Below are 17434 nucleotides of genomic sequence, written 5' to 3'. Positions count from 1 at the left end.
GATTCTGATTATGAATCATAATTGACGGATGCAAGAAATGTGTCTGCCTACTGAGAGAATCCTGGAGGGAATTGTGGAATTTTGCAGAGCACTGTGTTCCTATTGCTGCTTGCAGTATGCTTCACTTGATTCTCTCAGGAGGGGTCTGTGATGTATGTAGCACTCAAACACCGTCTGGTGTTGTAGTAACTGCTGTGACCTTCGTCCTTTATTGTGTAACTCCAGAGTGCCCCTCAGGTGTGCCTTTTATACTTTGTCTCGCAGGTACTTTCGGGTCTCCCACCACAGCGCCCCTTGTGGTGCACCATTGTATTTATACATTTAATGTACCTGGACAACACATAACAGGGTCTGGACAGAGATCGAGAGAAACTGTTCCCATTGGTGGAAGGGTCGGGAACCAGAGGGACACAGATTTAAGGCGATTGGCAGAAGAACCAAAGGTGACTCGAGGGGAACGTTTTTACACAGCGAGTGGTTAGGATCTGGCGGTGGAGGCAGACTCCATCGTGGCTTTCAAAAGGGAGTTGGATAAATACCTGCAGGAATAGAATTAGCGGGGCTCCGGGGAAAGGGCGGGGGAGTGGGACTGGCTGAGGGGCTCTTGCAGAGAGCCGCCGCGGGCTCGATGGGCCGAATGGCCTCCCGTGCTGTAACCGTTCTCTGATTCGATGAAACTTCTATGACTCGCGCTCGGGCGCCTGTTGTCATACAGAACCTCAGTCAGACCCCATCGGGAGCACTGCTCTCAGTCTGGGCACTGCACCCCAGCAAGGAGACAGCGGCCCTGGAGGGAGTGCAGGGCAGGTTCACCAGAATCAGATCCGAACTTCGACTTATTCAGCCGTGGCTCGCAGGCGTGCACTCCGAACCAGAAGGTCATGGCTTCAGTCTCCCACTCCAGAGACTTGAGCCCACAACCCAGGCCGCACTGTCGGAGCGGCAGTACTGAGGGAGCGCCGCACTGTCGGAGGGGCAGTACTGAGGGAGCGCCGCACTGTCGGAGCGGCAGTACTGAGGGAGCTCCGCACTGTCGGAGGGGCAGTACTGAGGGAGCGCCGCACTGTCGGAGGGGCAGTACTGAGGGAGCGCCGCACTGTCGGAGCGGCAGTACTGAGGGAGCTCCGCACTGTCGGAGCGGCAGTACTGAGGGAGCCCCGCACTGTCGGAGGGGCAGTACTGAGGGAGCGCCCCACTGTCGGAGGGGCAGTACTGAGGGAGCGCCGCTCTGTCGGAGGGGCAGTACTGAGGGAGTGCCGCACTGTGGGAGGGGCAGTACTGAGGGAGCGGCGCATTATCGGAGGGGCAGTACTGAGGGAGCACCGCACTGTCGGAGGGGCAGTACTGATGGAGTGCCGCACTGTCGGAGGGGCAGTGCTGATGGAGCGCCGCACTGTCGGAGGGGCAGTGCTGATGGAGCCCCGCACTGTCGGAGGGGCAGTGCTGAGGGAGTGCCGCACTGTCAGAGGGGCAGTGCTGAGGGAGCCCCGCACTGTCGGAGGGGCAGTACTGAGGGAGTGCCGCACTGTCGGAGGGGCAGTGCTGAGGGAGCCCCGCACTGTCGGAGGGGCAGTACTGAGGGAGTGCCGCACTGTCAGAGGGGCAGTGCTGATGGAGCCCCGCACTGTCGGAGGGGCAGTACTGAGGGAGTGCCGCACTGTCGGAGGGGCAGTGCTGAGGGAGAGCCGCACTGTCGGAGGGGCAGTACTGACGGAGCGCCGCACTGTCGGAGGGGCAGTGCTGAGGAAGAGCCGCACTGTCGGAGGGGCAGTACTGAGGGAGCGCCGCACTGTCGGAGGGGCAGTACTGAGGGAACACCGCACTGTTGGAGGGGCAGTGCTGAGGGAGCGCCGCACTGTCGGAGGGGCAGTACTGAGGGAGCGCCACACTGTCGGAGGGGCAGTACTGAGGGAGCGCCGCACTGTCGGAGGGGCAGTACTGAGGGAGTGCCGCACTGTCGGAGGGGCAGTACTGAGGGAGCGCCGCACTGTCGGAGGGGCAGTACTGAGGGAGCGCCATACTGTCGGAGGGGCAGTACTGAGGGAGCGCCGCACTGTCGGAGGGGCAGTACTGAGGGAGCGCCGTACTGTCGATGATCTGGGTCATTATCACATTGCTGTGTGTGGGAGCTTGCTGTGCGCAGATTGCCTGCCGCGTTTCCCACATTACAACAGTGACTACACTCCAAAAGTGCTTCATTGGCTGTAAAGCGCTTTGGGACATCCTGAGGTCGTGAAAGGCGCTATATAAATGCAAGCCTGTCTCTCTTTAAAGCGTTAAATGATAAGGACAGGTTGCATAAACTTAGCTTATATTTGTTTGAGTTTGGAAGGTTGAAGCAGGGATCTGATCGAGGGGGATTAAAGGCTTTGACAGGATCGATCGCGAGAAACTGTGTCTTCTGGTGGGGTCGGGGGTCGGGGGGTCGGGGGGGGTGACTCGAGTCTGGATCAAGGGGCAGAGGCTTAAAATTAGAGCCAGGCCGTTCGGGGGGGTGACGTCAGGAAGCACGTGACACACACAGGGCCGCGGGAATCTGGAACTCGATCACTCCCAAAGAGCTGTGGGTGCAGGGGATCGATGTATTTTGTTGGCCGAGGGTAACACGGATACGGATCAAAGATGGACAGAATTGAGGTAATCAGCCACAATCTAACTGCCCGGCGGGGCAGGGTCCTGAGGCTCAATGGACTCCTCCTGTGCCTAATGTTTCTAAGTCCACACGTGCTGACAGTCCTCCGGCACCCCAGCCAAGAGTGCAGGCCTCCCATGTGAGGTGAGAGCGTCGAGAGCTGGTGGGTTATTCGACTGCAGTGGGCTTCGTGTCCAAGGTTGGTCTTGTTGTTATTCACTGCCCTCCCCAGCCCCAGGATCACAGAGGGGGCAGTCCCCGGGGAATCAAGCTGTCTGATTGAATGTTAATGATTGGCTCCGCGTCCTCTCCCTCCCAAACATTCCGGAGGGAAAGCTCCACCCCCAGCCCCGCCCAGCCTGGGAGCCCAAGGAACACGGACTGCATCGCTCCGCTCATTCCCATCTCCATACCAAAGCTTACATTCCAAACTCATACATTGCAGCTTCAATAAAGGACGTGTTTAATGTGGTGTTGTGTTTGATTGGAGGGGAGTTCTGTGCAGGACTGATGTACCCAGTCCTGGCCGTTCTTGTCTCCCTCCTGCAATGGGCCATAAGGATTGGAGCGAGGGCCTTGTCCACCATTCAATAAGATCATGGCCCCCCCCCCCTCTCACCCTCCCGCTCTCACCCTCCCCTCCCTCCTACCTCCCCCCCTCTCTCCACTCCCCCTCTCCTACTTCCTCCCTTCCCTCCCCTCTCCCCACTCCCTTCGCTTCCTCTCCTCTCTCCCTTCCCTACTCCCACCCTTCCCTCCTCTCTCCCCCACTCCCTTCCCTACTCCCACCCTTCCCTCCTCTCTCCCCCACTCCCTTCCCTCACTCACTCCCCCTCCCCTCCCCCCTCCCACTCACCTCTCTGTCACTCTCCCACTCCCCTCTCTGACACTCTCCCCCTCCCTCACTCCCTCCCTCCCCGCACCCACCGCCCCCTCGTTAATGTTGGGACCGGTTGAGAAAGGAACATATGTTCAGAGCGGAGGGCGATATAGGTTTGGGCTGTTGAACACACACCTTTATCGCAGGTTTAATATACACACAACGGACGCGTTGAGATAGAATTTTATTTTTAATATGATTTTTTAGAAATGCATTAAATAAATTCATAAAAATAAACGTCTTTTTGTTAAATACATAAATACAGTGACCCCGGTAACGTGACCATTAAAGAAGGAGATATAATTTGGGAGGATGAACCAGAGAGGGAGGGGCTGATCACAATTATTGGGGGTTAATATTGGCCACAAGAGCGCTCCCTCAGTACCGCCCCTCAGACAGTGCGGCGCTCCCTCAGTACTGCCCCTCCGACAGTGCGGCACTCCCTCAGTACTGCCCCTCCGACAGTGTAGCACTCCCTCAGTACTGCCCCTCCAACAGTGCGGCGCTCCCTCAGCACTGCCCCTCCGACAGTGCGGGGTTCTCTCAGTACTGCCCCTCCGACAGTGCGGGGTTCCCTCAGCACTGCCCCTCCGACAGTGCGGGGCTCCCTCAGTACTGCCCCTCCGACAGTGCGGCGCTCTCTCATTGCTGCCCCTCCGACAGTGTAGCATTCCCTCAGTACTGCCCCTCCGACAGTGTAGCACTCCCTCAGTACTGCCCCTCCGACAGTGCGGCGCTCCCTCAGCACTGCCCCTCCAACAGTGCGGGGTTCTCTCAGTACTGCCCCTCCGACAGTGCGGGGCTCTCTCAGTACTGCCCCTCCGACAGTGCGGGGCTCCCTCAGTACTGCCCCTCCGGCAGTGCGGGGCTCCCTCAGTACTGCCCCTCCGACAGTGCGGGGCTCCCTCAGTACTGCGCCTCCGACAGTGCGGCGCTCCCTCAGCACTGCACTGGGAGTGACAGCCTGGATTTTTGTGCTGGAGTCTCTGGAGTGGGACTTGAACCCATGACCTTGGGCCTCAGAGGCTACGCACTGAGCCACAGCCGAGACTGAGCAAAGAGGTGCTGAGGGCAGAGAACGTTATCGATGAACGCGCACAGAGTTATTTCCAGCCAGTGAGGAGCAGTCGATCACCGGTCATGTGGCCGGGAGCAGCTGTGTGAATTGTACTCTTCTGAAAAGCACCCGCTATTTGTGGATAGTCCCTAATCAGGTGCCTGCTATGTCCAGTGGCATCACCGTGTCGCGTGATCTGCTCAAGTCTCGGGAGTGGGGCTCGAACTCTCAACCTCCTGACTGTGAGACAGAGAGAGAGACAGAGAGAGAGAGAGAGAGAGAGAGAGAGAGTGCTGCCCACTGAGCCCTGGGGTGTGTCCTGTGCGTACGTATCTGTCGGTGTGCCCACCTCTGTGGGTCTCTGTGTCCAGCTCCGTGTGCACACATGCATGCTCGAGTCCAGCACGTCAGAACCCCCCCCCCCCACAATACCAAACCTTTGGTTGCACTGCACCCTCTGGCTCCTCCGTCGCTCTCGAGGGAACTCTTTCCCTCCTGACGGGATCTACCCCCCCCCCCCCGCCTCACAACATGGTATTTCCCAGCACGGAGTTTTGTGAATGGCGGTGGTTGAAACCACTGGGTGGGTGGGGAGTGGTGGTGGGGAACGGCCCCATTGGCTCAATGGGTCACAAAGGCCACCCCCCCCACTCCCCCACCCCCGCCCGCCCGCCCCGGGTAAAACGAACAAAATTAAGCGGAAAAACACACATCGCAAAAGACGGACAATACAATGCCATCTCGGCCCACAGTCATCCTTCTCGGCCTGTGTCTGACCGATGGGCTTTACCAATCCTTGTCCGGAAGCGGTGCATCTTGGGAAGAGGCCAAGATGCGAAGAGCTGAAGGCGCGACACATTTGAACGGTCCGAGCTCGGCCCATCGCCTCCAGCTCCGCAAAGCCTTCCCTGGATTACGTTAGCCGAAGATGTCCCGGAATGGCTGGGCCCCTTCGAAAGGCCCCCTGCTCTCCAGGCCCATCGCCAGCTTTGCTCAGCGGGTAACGGTGGAGCACGAGAAGGGATCCGCCGTTCCCCCTCCCCCCTCGCACGTCCAGGCACCACTTCACACAGCTCTGCCGTTCAAACTTCCTGCCGTACATCACCCCAGCTCTGCTCACACTGTGTCGGTGCGAAGGCCGCAAATCCTGCTGTATCTCACACCTCGCACCATAACATCTGTACAAAACACAAAGGGCGGGGGTTAAAAGTCAGCGGTTTAACCCTCAACACTACTGGCAGGCCCTTGAGAAACATCTGGCTGTTTCTGGCTCTCAGGCTGTGACAAACACTAAACACAAAGCAATAAAACCGGTGCTCGTGTCACAAGGTTAACGGTAAATGACTGACTCAAACGTCCGCCAAAAGACAAATTGATATAAAACTGTAAACACTTTAACCCGTGCTTACTCTCTCCGGCTCTTTGTTTTCCCTCCTATTCTCTCTCTCTTTCTCAATATTTTTTTAAAACTTTAAATTTAGATCCTGCCTTACCGATTGTTGCCGCCATTTTACCCTCTCTGACCTTTCACCTTCCCAAGCTTGCCTGTCTCTCTGACCCCGGCAGCTATTTTGAAATTGCAAGCGGTTATAAATTGGGGAATAGAGTACAGAACCCAAGGAAGTTCTGGTAAACCTTGATAGAACAAGGTCATCCCTCAGCTGGAGCATTGGGTTCAATTCTAGGCACCGCACTTTAGGAAGGATGTGAAGGCTTGGGGGAGGGGAGAGGAGATTGACCAGAATGGTTCTAGGGACGAGGGACTTCCGTTATGTGGAGAGACTGGAGAAGCTGGGGTTGTTCTCCTTGGAGCAGAGAAACATAGAAACATGGAAAATAGGTGCAGGAGTAGGCCATTCGAGCACAGGGGGTGATGGGTGAGCGGGACTCAGTGCGAGTTAGGACACGGGGCAGCGAGCACAGGGGTGATGGGTGAGTGGGACTCGATGAGAGTTAGGACACGAGGCAGTGAGCACAGGGGGTGATGTGTGAGTGGGACTCGATGCGAGTTAGGACACGGGTCAGCGAGCACAGAGGGTGATGGGTGAGCGGGACTGGGTGCGAGTTAGGACACGGGTCAGCGAGCACAGAGGGTGATGGGTGAGCGGGACTGGGTGCGAGTTGGGACACGGGGCAGTGAGCACAGGGGGTGATGGTTGAGCGGGACTGGGTGCGAGTTAGGACACGGGGCAGTCGAGTTTTGGATCACCTCCAGTACGTCGGGTAGAATGTGGGAGGCCGGCCAGGAGTGTGTTGGAATAGTCAAGTCTAGAGGTAACAGGGGCATGGATGAGGGCTTCAGCAATGGTAGATAAGGCCTCAAATAAACCAAACGTCCCAGAGTCGTTTCCCCTCCCCCGCCCTCAGCCCACAAAATCAGTCAGACTTTCAACACTGCACCAACAACCTACATTTATATAGCCACCCTTCACGTAGTAAAAGTCAGCAGAACGCTACCTGGACCCCAAGGGTTAAGTTACGAGGAGAGATTACACAAACTAGGGCTGTATTCCCCGTACTATAGAAGGTTAAGGGGGGCTCTGATCGAAGGTTTCAGGATATTACGGGGAGCGGAGAGGGTAGATAGAGAGACTATTGCCGCTGGTTGGGGAGTCTGGGACTAGGGGCACAGTCTAAAGATTAGAGCCAGACCTTTCAGGAGTGTAATTAGGGAACACTCCGACACACACAGGGTGGGAGAGGTTTGGAACTCACTCCTGCAAACGGCAATTGATGCTGGGTCAATTGTTAATTTTAAATCAGAGATCGATATATTTTTGTTAATCAAATTTATTAAGGGATACGCGTCAAAGGTGGGTGTAGTGTACGCACCGAGAGTATGGTCACAGGCTGGTGGCACTGTTGCATTGGGAGGGGCTTAGCCAGTCACATGATGTTCACAAGACTCAATAAAACCCCAGCCAGTTGGGTTCGGGGGATCCACGATGGGGCAGGTGGTTGTGAGCCTGGTGGATGAACCGTTAATGTGTAGCGTGATTGTTAAACCTTTGCTAATAAACCAACTAATTCTTAATAGCAATGTGTTGCTATAGATTCTAAAGCAAAGAACACACGGAGCAAATACATTACAACGGGTGGATGGAGTTAGGTCACAGATCAGCCGCGATCTCATTGAGTGGCGGAGCAGGCTCGCGGGGCTGAATGGCCTCCTCCTGTTCCTGTGTAACAGGCTCGAGGGGCTGAATGGGCCTCCTCCTGTTCCTGTGTAACAGGCTCGAGGGGCTGAATGGGCCTCCTCCTGTTCCTGTGTAACAGGCTCGAGGGGCTGAATGGGCCTCCTCCTGTTCCTGTGTAACAGGCTCGAGGGGCTGAATGGGCCTCCTCCTGTTCCTGTGTAACAGGCTCGAGGGGCTGAATGGGCCACCTCCTGTTCCTGTGTAACAGGCTCGAGGGGCTGAATGGGCCACCTCATGTTCCTGTGTAACAGGCTCGAGGGGCTGAATGGGCCACCTCCTGTTCCTGTGTAACAGGCTCGAGGGGCTGTATGGGCCTCCTCCTGTTCCTGTGTTCCTTGGTCCGAAGGCACTTCACAGGAGCGTGGTCAGACAAGAACAGGCACCGAGCCACCAGAGGTTTGGTCAGAGAGAGAGGCGGAGAGATTTAGGGAAAGGGTCCCAGAGCTGAGGGCCCTGGTAGCTGAAGACACAGCCGCTGATGGTGGAGCCTGGGGAGCGGGGGAAATGTGCAGGAGGCCAGTCAAGCTGAGCGAGAGCAGGATACAGCATCGAGGGAGGGCAGTGGGCCCAGCATGTCTGTGGACCCCTCGCCCCTCCTGTACTGTGGAGCCAGGTCCACAAGGAGGTGGTTTGTGACAAGCCCAAATCTCAATTCCCAATCGATCGGAGACCATCCCTGCTCCCAAGTCAGCCCTGACCATCCCCAGTGTCCCGGGGTCCGCTGAACGTCGTTAATTCACCCCCCCCTCACGACCAGAAGGTTGGCCTCACCAACTCGTGCACTGCCCTCCATTCACAGCGAGGCGGAGGGCAGGACAGTCTGCCTCCATCTCTCGGTTAGCTCACCTGGCATCTGTTGTGTGCACTTAAACTTGATGCTGGCGAAGAGGATGGCAGCAGTGAGGAGCAGCGCGATGGCAGACGCCAACAGGCCCAGTGCCAACCATTGACCTGCTGTGACCTCACCGGCCGAGTATCTGTGTTGCTCGTCGCAATCCTTGCAATGCAGCAAACCTCCAACCCCAGGCCCGACTCCGTGGCCCATTCTCGCCCCTCCGCGTCCTGACGTTGTGGAGCCTGTAAAAACAGCACTGATTATCGACCCAAGTCAGCAACACGACCGTCAGTCCAAAGTTTTCACGTCAACAGCCAGCATCCTGCCGGGAACTTGCTTTGCAAGTGGGATTCTAACAGTGCTTCACGCATACCATAACGCGATAGAATCGATCGGGAGAGACTGTTCCCGGGGGCAGGAGGGTCGGTAACCAGGGGGACACAGATTGACGATAATCGGCGATGGAACCAGAGGGGGAGATGGGGAGAATGTGTTCACGCAGCGAGTTGTTGTGATCGGGAACACGCTGCCTGAAAGGGCGGTGGGAGCAGATTCAATAGTAACTTTCAAACCGGGAATTGGATCAATACTTGACGGGGAAACATTCACCGGGCTGTGGGGAGAGAGCGGGGGGATGGGACTGCTGGGATCGCTCGCTCACAGAGCCGGCACAGGCTCGATGGGCCCAATGGCCTCCTCCTGTACATTTATATAGCACCGTTCACAACCACCGCACATCTCAAAATGCTCCAAAAGTGTAGTCACTGTTGTAATGTGGGAAACGCGGCAGCCAATTTGCGCACAGCAAGCTCCCACACACAGCAATGTGATAATGACCCAGATAATCTGTTTTTGCGATGTTGGTCGAGGGATAAATATTGGCCCCAGGACACCGAGGAGAATTCCCCTACTCTTCTTTGAAATAGGGGCCCTGGGATCTTTTGTGTCCATCTGAGAGAGCAGACAGGGCCTCTGTTTAATGTTCCAACCGACAGTGCAGCGCTCCCTCAGTACTGCCCCTCCGACAGTGCGGCACTCCCTCAGTACTGCCCCTCCGACAGTGCGGCACTCCCTCGGTACCGCCCCTCCGACAGTGCGGCACTCCCTCGGTACCGCCCCTCCGACAGTGCGGCACTCCCTCGGTACCGCCCCTCCGACAGTGCGGCACTCCCTCGGTACCGCGGCACTCCCTCAGTACCGCCCCTCCGACAGTGCGGCACTCCCTCAGTACCGCCCCTCCGACATTGCGGCACTACCCTCAGTACCGCCCCTCCGACAGTGCGGCACTCCCTCAGTACCGCCCCTCCGACAGTGCGTCACTCTCTCAGTACCGCCCCTCCGACAGTGCGGCACTCCCTCAGTACCGCCCCTCCGACAGTGCGGCACTCCCTCAGTACCGCCCCTCCGACAGTGCGGCACTCCCTCAGTACCGCCCCTCCGACAGTGCGGCACTCCCTCAGTACCGCCCCTCCGACAGTGCGGCACTCCCTCAGTACCGCCCCTCCGACAGTGCGGCACTCCCTCAGTACGTCACTGGAGAGTCAGCCACGATCTATGTGCTCGTCCCTGGATTCTATAATCCGTACAATATACACAGGGGCTGTTATTCCCTATAATAGGGACTTTTATTCTCTATAGTACACACAGGGGAATGATGATGCTTACCGGAACTGTAAGTGCCCTCCATAGTCCTGTCTTCTCCCGCCTCGTGTTTGTTTGGAGGAGATGTCAGTGTCGTGGTGACAATATTCCTGGGATGGAGACTTGTCCCGGATGTTTCTCCAGCTGTGTTTCTTGTTGTGACAGCCACACGTTGAAGCCAGTGGGCTCGGGTGGGGGGGTTCGGTGTTGGCTGAAGGGTGAAGGTTCTCTCTTGCCCGTGTAGCCCAGGGACGGCCGTGATGGAGGAGCTGGATACTGGAATGGTTGGACCTGCAGTGGGAGGTGCAGGATGAGGAGTTCCTTCCCCGGTCTCCGTCTGCTCTATCCCACCAGTTCGAGCGCCCACCTCACCAGGATCTGAGGCAGCAAAACAGGACGTCACGATTTTCACATTGTCTCTTGAGTGAGCATTGACGGATCCAATCGAGTCCTTTCAACCCCGGAGCATACAGTGACTCTACAAACTCAAACACTCCGGTTCCCTTAGTATGTGAAAATCTGTCCCTCTCAGCCTTGAATAGAACTTACATTTATATAGAGCCTTTAGCTTAGTAAATTGTCCCAGGGTGCTTCACAAGCGGGTTACAAGACAAATGAAATTAATTTGAGACCGAGCCAGGTAAGAGATTACGGCAGGTGACCAAAAGCTTGGTCAAAGAGGTCAGTTTTTAAAGGAGCTTCTTAAGGGAGGAACATAAGAATTAGGAGCAGGTGTCGGCCATTCGGCCCCTCGAGCCTGCTCCGCCATTCAATACGATCATGGCTGATCTTCGATCTCAACTCCACTTTCCCCCTCGATCCCCATATCCCTCGATTCCCGTAATATCCAAAAATCTATCGATCTCAGCCTTGAATATACTCAACGACTGAGTCTCCACAGCCCTCTGGGGCAGAGAATTCCAAAGATTCACCACCCTCTGAGTGAAGAAATTCCTCCTCATCTCCGCCCTAAATGGACGACCCCTTATCCTGAGACTGTGACCCCCGGTTCTCGACTCCCCAGCCTGCATCTACCCTGTCAATCCCTGTAAGAATTTTCTATGTTTCAATGAGATCACCTCTCATTCTTCTAAACTCGAGAAAATCTGGGCCTTGTCTACTCAATCTCTCCTCACAGGACAATCCCCTTATCCCAGATTAAGATTCCCACAGGCAGCAGAGAGATCCCCTGCGCCCCTCCCTCATAGAATCAGAGAAATTTACAGGACACAAGGAGGCCATTCGGCCCATCGTGTCCGGGCCAGCCGACCAAGGGCTACCCAGCCTAATCCCATTTTCCAGCTCTGGGTCCGTAGCCCTGTGGGTTACGGCACTTCAAGTGCACATCCAAGTACTTTTTAAATGTGGTGAGGGTTTCTGCCTCTACCACCCTTTCAGGCCGTGAGTTCCAGACCCCCACCACCCTCTGGGTGAAGAAATTTTCCCTCAAATTTCCTCTAAACCTCCCCCTAATTACTTTAAATTTATGCCCCCTGGTTGTTGACCCCTCTGCTGAGGGAAATAGGTCATAAGAACATAACCAATAGGAACAGGAGTAGGCCATACGGTCCCTCGAGCCTGCTCCGCCATTTATCACGATCATGGCTGATCCGATCATGGACTCAGCTCCCCTCAGTACTGCCCCTCCAACAGTGCGGGGCTCCCTCAGTCCTGCCCCACCTCAGTACTGCCCCTCCGACAGTGCGGCACTCCCTCAGTACTGCCCCTCCGACAGTGCGGCGCTCCCTCAGTACCGCCCCTCCGGCAGTGCGGCACTCCCTCAGTACCGCCCCTCCGACAGTGCGGCACTCCCTCAGTACCGCCCCTCCGACACTCCCTCAGTACCGCCCCTCCGAAAGTGCGGCACTCCCTCAGTACTTCACTGGAGTGTCAGCCACGATCTATGTGCTCGTCCCTGGATTCTATAATGCGTACAATATACACAGGGGCTGTTATTCCCTATAATAGGGACTTTTATTCTCTATAGTACACACAGGGGAATGATGATGCTTACCGGGACTGTAAGTGCCCTCCATAGTCCTGTCTTCTCCCGCCTCGTGTTTGTTTGGAGGAGATGTCAGTGTCATGTCGACAATATTCCTGGGATGGAGACTTGTCCCGGATGTTTCTCCAGCTGTGTTTCTTGTTGTGACAGCCACACGTTGAAGCCAGTGGGCTCGGGTGGGGGGGTTCGGTGTTGGCTGAAGGGTGAAGGTTCTCTCTTGCCCGTGTAGCCCAGGGACGGCCGTGGTGGAGGAGCTGGATATTGGAATGGTTGGACCTGCAGTGGGAGGTGCAGGATGAGGAGTTCCTTCCCCGGTCTCCGTCTGCTCTATCCCACCAGTTCGGGCGCCCACCTCACCAGGATCTGAGGCAGCAAAACAGGACGTCACAATTTTCACATTGTCTCTTGAGTGAGCATTGACGGACCCAATCGAGTCCTTTCAACCCCGGAGCATACAGTGACTCTACAAACTCAAACACTACGGTTCCCTTTGTATGTGAAAATCTGTCCCTCTCAGCCTTGAATAGAACAACTTACATTTATATAGCTCCTTTAGCTGAGTAAAATGTCCCAGGGTGCTTCACAGGCGGGTTACAAGACAAATAAAATTAATTTGAGACCGAGCCAGGTAACAAATAGACAGCACGGTTCTGGTGTTTGTAATTGTTAGTAACGTAAGTTTTTAGAATTGAACTCTGATGAAATCTCCCGTTTTACTGGCAAAGTGGCTTTTCCACAACGGCACACAAGCCTGCTAAATACTTGTGGTTATGTGCTGAACCTTTCAATGGGACAGACATGTTTGAAAAAAAAAATCTGTTCCAAATACAACCCTGCAGTCACAATATCAACCAACATTTCGTTAGATACTGTGTCAAAAACCGTTTGGATTCAGATACAGTCGACGGCTTGTATTCTCCAGCAACAGAAGGAAACTGCTCATTGCATTCACAAATTGGTTAATAAATGAATTCCAATACTTATACAATTCTGAAATGTGGGATTACAGCCAAATTACTCTGCGTTTGTCAAGTGGTTTATGTAAAAGAAGTGTTCTCCGCAAAAAAACAAAGAGATTACGGCAGGTGACCAAAAGCTTGGTCAAAGAGTGTAGTTTTTAAAGGAGCTTCTTAAGGGAAGAACATAAGAATTAGGAGCAGGAGTCGGCCATTCAGCCCCTCGAGCCTGCTCCGCCATTTAATAAGATCATGGCTGATCCGATCATGGACTCAGCTCCACTTCCCCACCCGCTCGCCATAACCCCTTATTCCCTTATCGGTTAAGAAACTGTCTATCTCTGTCTTAAATTTATTCAATGTCCCAGCTTCCACAGCTCTCAGGCAGCGAATTCCACAGATTTACAATCCTCAGAGAAGAAATTCCTCCTCATCTCAGTTTTAAATGGGCGGCCCCTTATTCTAAGACCATGCCCTCCAGTTCTAGTCTCCCCCCATCAGTGGAAACATCCTCTCTGCATCCACCTTGACAAGCCCCCTCATAATCTTACACGTTTCGATAAGATCACCTCTCATTCTTCTGAATTCCAATGAGTAGAGGCCCAACCTACTCAACCTTTCCTCATAAGTCAACCCCCTCTATCCACTATATCCACGCCCCTCATAATTTTATACACCTCAATCAGGAGTCCCCTCAGCCCCCTCTGTTCCAAGAAAAACAAACCCAGCCTATACAATCTGTCCTTATAGCTTAGATTTTACAGTCCCAGCAACATCCTGGTAAACCTCTTCTGCACCCTCTCAGTGCAATCACATCCTTCCTGTAATGTGGTGATCAGAACTGCACGCAGTACTCCAGCTGTGGCCTAACCAGTGTTTTATACAGTTCAAGCATAACCTCCCTGCTCTTGTATTCTATGCCTCGGCCAATAAAGGTAACTATCCCGTGTGTCTTCTTAACCACCTGGTCTGCTACCTTCAGGGATCTGTGGACCTGCACTCCAAGGTCCCTTTGTTCCTCTACACTTCTCAGTGTCCTACCATTTAATGTGTATTCCCTCGTCTTGTTAGCCCTCCCCAAATGCATTACCTCACACTTCTCCAGATTGAATTCCTGTGGCCAATGTTCTGCCCACCTGACCAGTTGATTGACATCTTCCTGCAGTCCCAGTGACCACCGTCGCCCTATACAGCGAGTGATAGCCGGCCCTCGAACGTGCACCTCCAGCCCCAGCCCTCCCCTCCCCTCCCTCCGGCCCCCGAGGCCAATGGCAGAATCCCTGCCTCTGAGGCCTATCCCAGGTCACGCAGCCTGGCACTTTCCTGTTCACGCATGGCCGCACGTTCGAGGCCGACTTGCAGAGAGTGGGTGTCTGGGGGGAACCGCCAATTCTGGTCGGACCGTATTCCAGGACCACTCGCCCCTCCCGCCCTCCATTGGTCGTCCAACATGTCAATCATCACGGTGCACCCACCCCAACTGTCCCACGGCCAATTGGAAAGCGATTGGACTCTTGTCCGTCAATCACACAGATTGGTTTTCCCATCCCCGATATTTCAAAAAAGTGATTAAGAAAAAAACATTTGATTGTTTTTTTAATTCTCCCACGGCGTGATTTGTGGAATACTTTGTGACCCAGGCTCCAAATCAGATGGAACCTGGCACTGGGACCAATGCCATTCTTACCTGTGGATCTCGCATCAACAAACTCTTTCATGGCTTGTGCCTTTCCCGATAATATACAGAATCTCTGATTCGCGTTTGTGGTAAATCTGTGACAGTAAATCAGAAATAAATACGTCAAGCTCAATTCTGAAAGGGCACTCGTCAATATTGTATTGTATTGAAGGGGTGATCTGATTGAGGTATTGAATACCTCACTACTGCCCCTCCGACAGTGCGGCGCTCCCTCAGCACTGCCCCTCCGACATGCAACACTCCTTCAGTACTGCCCCTCCGACAGAGCAGCGCTCCCTCAGTATTGCCCCTCCGACAGTGCGGCGCTCCCTCAGTACTGCCCCTCCGACAGTGCGGCGCTCCCTCAGTACTGCCCCTCCGACAGTGCGGCACTCCCTCAGTACTGCCCCTCCGACAGTGCGGCGCTCCCTCAGCACTGCACTGGGGTGTCAGCCTGGATTTTTGTGCTGAAATCTGCGGCGTGGGACTTGAACCTACAACCGCCCGACTCCCCACTGAACCAGGGCTGAAGTACCTGTACTTTACTGTGATGAGCGTTATTTAGGTACAAAGTCCAATACTTACACTAGATACTCGGGACATCTTCCCTGACCGGATAAGGTCACATAATTCTGCAGCTTGTTGAATTCTGATATATTTAATAGTTGCGGTAACTTGGGTTCACAGCATGACCGGCCAGCACTGTCCGAGAGCCTCCCACTGCACACTGTGGATAAAACACAGAGACATGTGTCAGTCTGGCTTCGATCTGTGTGCCCTGCGGTGCAAGGAAAAGCACTTTCCAAGCAGCAGCTGATACTGGGATAGTTTACTGATTCGCTCAGCTTTTGAGATTTGCAAAACCTCGGACGACAACCCAAAGCTTTCTTTCCTGTTAGCGCCGAAGTAATGGAACGAGCAAATCGTGTGAGGAGTCAAGCAACTTCACATTCGGAGCAATCACTGAAAGGTGGCAGTGTCTTCAAGGTACCCCACCCCCCCATGTCCCCTGTCAACAAGGAAGGATATGCCCAGCTTCCCTCCTCTCCCCAGTCCAAGGAGCTGGCGCTGTACCCGGGGAGAGCTGCTCTGGAGCCATGCAGCCCCGTCAAGTGACTGGGCGGGCAATTGGACTGCGGCAGGCATCACACCCCAAACCCAAGCCTTGTGCCGCCCGGCTTGGGTTGGGGGTGTGATGCCGGCCGCAGTCGAATTGCCAGGGGGCCCACTCCTGGCCGGTACGAGACTATGCTTCGGAGCACCTTCAATCTTGGTGAATTTTGTATAAAACTCTTAACTTTCCTGAACTCAACGTTCATTTGTGTCGCGGGGCGTTGTGTCGGTCGCACTCAACTGGCGGAAGCTCTCAGTGTTTTGCGGGCTGTGCGGGGGGGCGGGGGTCTTGCCCAGGAACCTTGGCCCCTCTCAGACCCCGACTGTCCCACCCTTTTACTGCGCTCTGTCTCTCCCCCCCCCCGCCCCGCCGCCGCCTCGCTGTCCTCCCTGGTCGCCGGTCACATCTCCAGGGGTCTGCATGGACCCCCCCAAAGCCTCACCCCCTCGCCCCCCTGGGGTGCATCCTCTCCCCACCCCACCCCACCCCACCCACCCATCTCCCCGGAAGCTGCGTGAACCGGAGATTTTACAAACTCACCCGCTCCCGAGCAGACGAGGAAGAGGCACAGAATCAGGGTCTCCATAGCCGACAGGATAAAAGACAAGTCAACGACTGCAGCACAGCCCGGCGCCGAGAGAGTGCAGACACAGTGAGGCAGATCCGTTCCTTTGTACCGGGGGGGCAGGCACTAGCAGTTTCCATTCACTTGCATCAGACTTGTGCATTGAGCCAATGGCCAGCCGCTACACAGGGGATTACCAGTGTACACCTCACATTCGATTTCCAAACTCCACCCTTCCTGACTCAGCCCTGTGCACTGCAAATCTCCCCTGGAAGTTCTGCGGATTAAAGGTGAATCACCCCCCCAGGCTGCGAGAAACCCTGGGGAGAGGGGAGGGGGGGAATGTCACAGCCAACCTGATCAAAACACATCACTTACTTTCACTTGCAAAACCTTTTGAGAGTCGAGGCATTTTCAGTATCTCGCAGTTGCACACTTTCACAAAAGGCACAGGAAGAGGCCACGAACGAAACATGGTTTAAAACCAGCTTTTGGGACTGACTGGACAGGGGAGGAGGAAAAGGCACCGATTAAAAACAATCTCTGCGACCAAGAGCCAAATCTGTTTATGCCTCAAAAGAAAGGCATTGATGTAATCTAAACCAGGAGCCCGTGGATTGATTGGCCGGAGGGGAAACGGTTCCCTCTGAGAACCACAAGTGTTTTGTATTTAACCCCTTGTAACCTGCATCACACCTGGCCACCAGAGGGCCCACCTGTTGGAGTCCCAAGGGATCCCAGCATCCCTCGGGAGCACAGTATATAAGCAGGTCACCCACAAGGTACCTGCTCTCTGGAACTACAATAAAGGAGCTAAGCTCACATTCGCTCATTACACACAGTACTCAGTCTCACCATTTATTATGAGCGTAAC

General features: G+C 54.9%; 1 protein-coding gene across 4 annotated transcripts; it reads right to left on the bottom strand.

Moving 5' to 3' along the window:
* Positions 1-5236: 5236 nt before the first annotated feature.
* On the bottom strand, positions 5237-16642 carry LOC139249530 (cadherin-related family member 5-like). Of its 4 annotated transcripts, XM_070872460.1 has the most exons (7): positions 16536-16642; positions 15467-15608; positions 14891-14976; positions 12257-12610; positions 10267-10620; positions 8613-8843; positions 5237-5747 (listed from the first exon to the last, which is right to left on the bottom strand). In XM_070872460.1, exons 1-7 carry the CDS (start codon positions 16579-16581, stop codon positions 5686-5688), a joined length of 1275 nt encoding a protein of 424 aa, XP_070728561.1. In that variant the 5' UTR covers positions 16582-16642; the 3' UTR covers positions 5237-5685. The 4 variants fall into 4 exon arrangements, with proteins under 4 accessions (XP_070728561.1, XP_070728562.1, XP_070728564.1 ...); XM_070872461.1 differs by lacking the exon at positions 8613-8843; XM_070872463.1 differs by lacking the exon at positions 10267-10620.
* Between the last annotated feature and the right edge of the window lie 792 nt (positions 16643-17434).

Source organism: Pristiophorus japonicus, unplaced genomic scaffold (assembly GCF_044704955.1).
Source record: "Pristiophorus japonicus isolate sPriJap1 unplaced genomic scaffold, sPriJap1.hap1 HAP1_SCAFFOLD_317, whole genome shotgun sequence".
NCBI lineage: Eukaryota > Metazoa > Chordata > Chondrichthyes > Pristiophoridae > Pristiophorus > Pristiophorus japonicus.
This window is presented reverse-complemented; position numbering and strand designations above follow the sequence as displayed.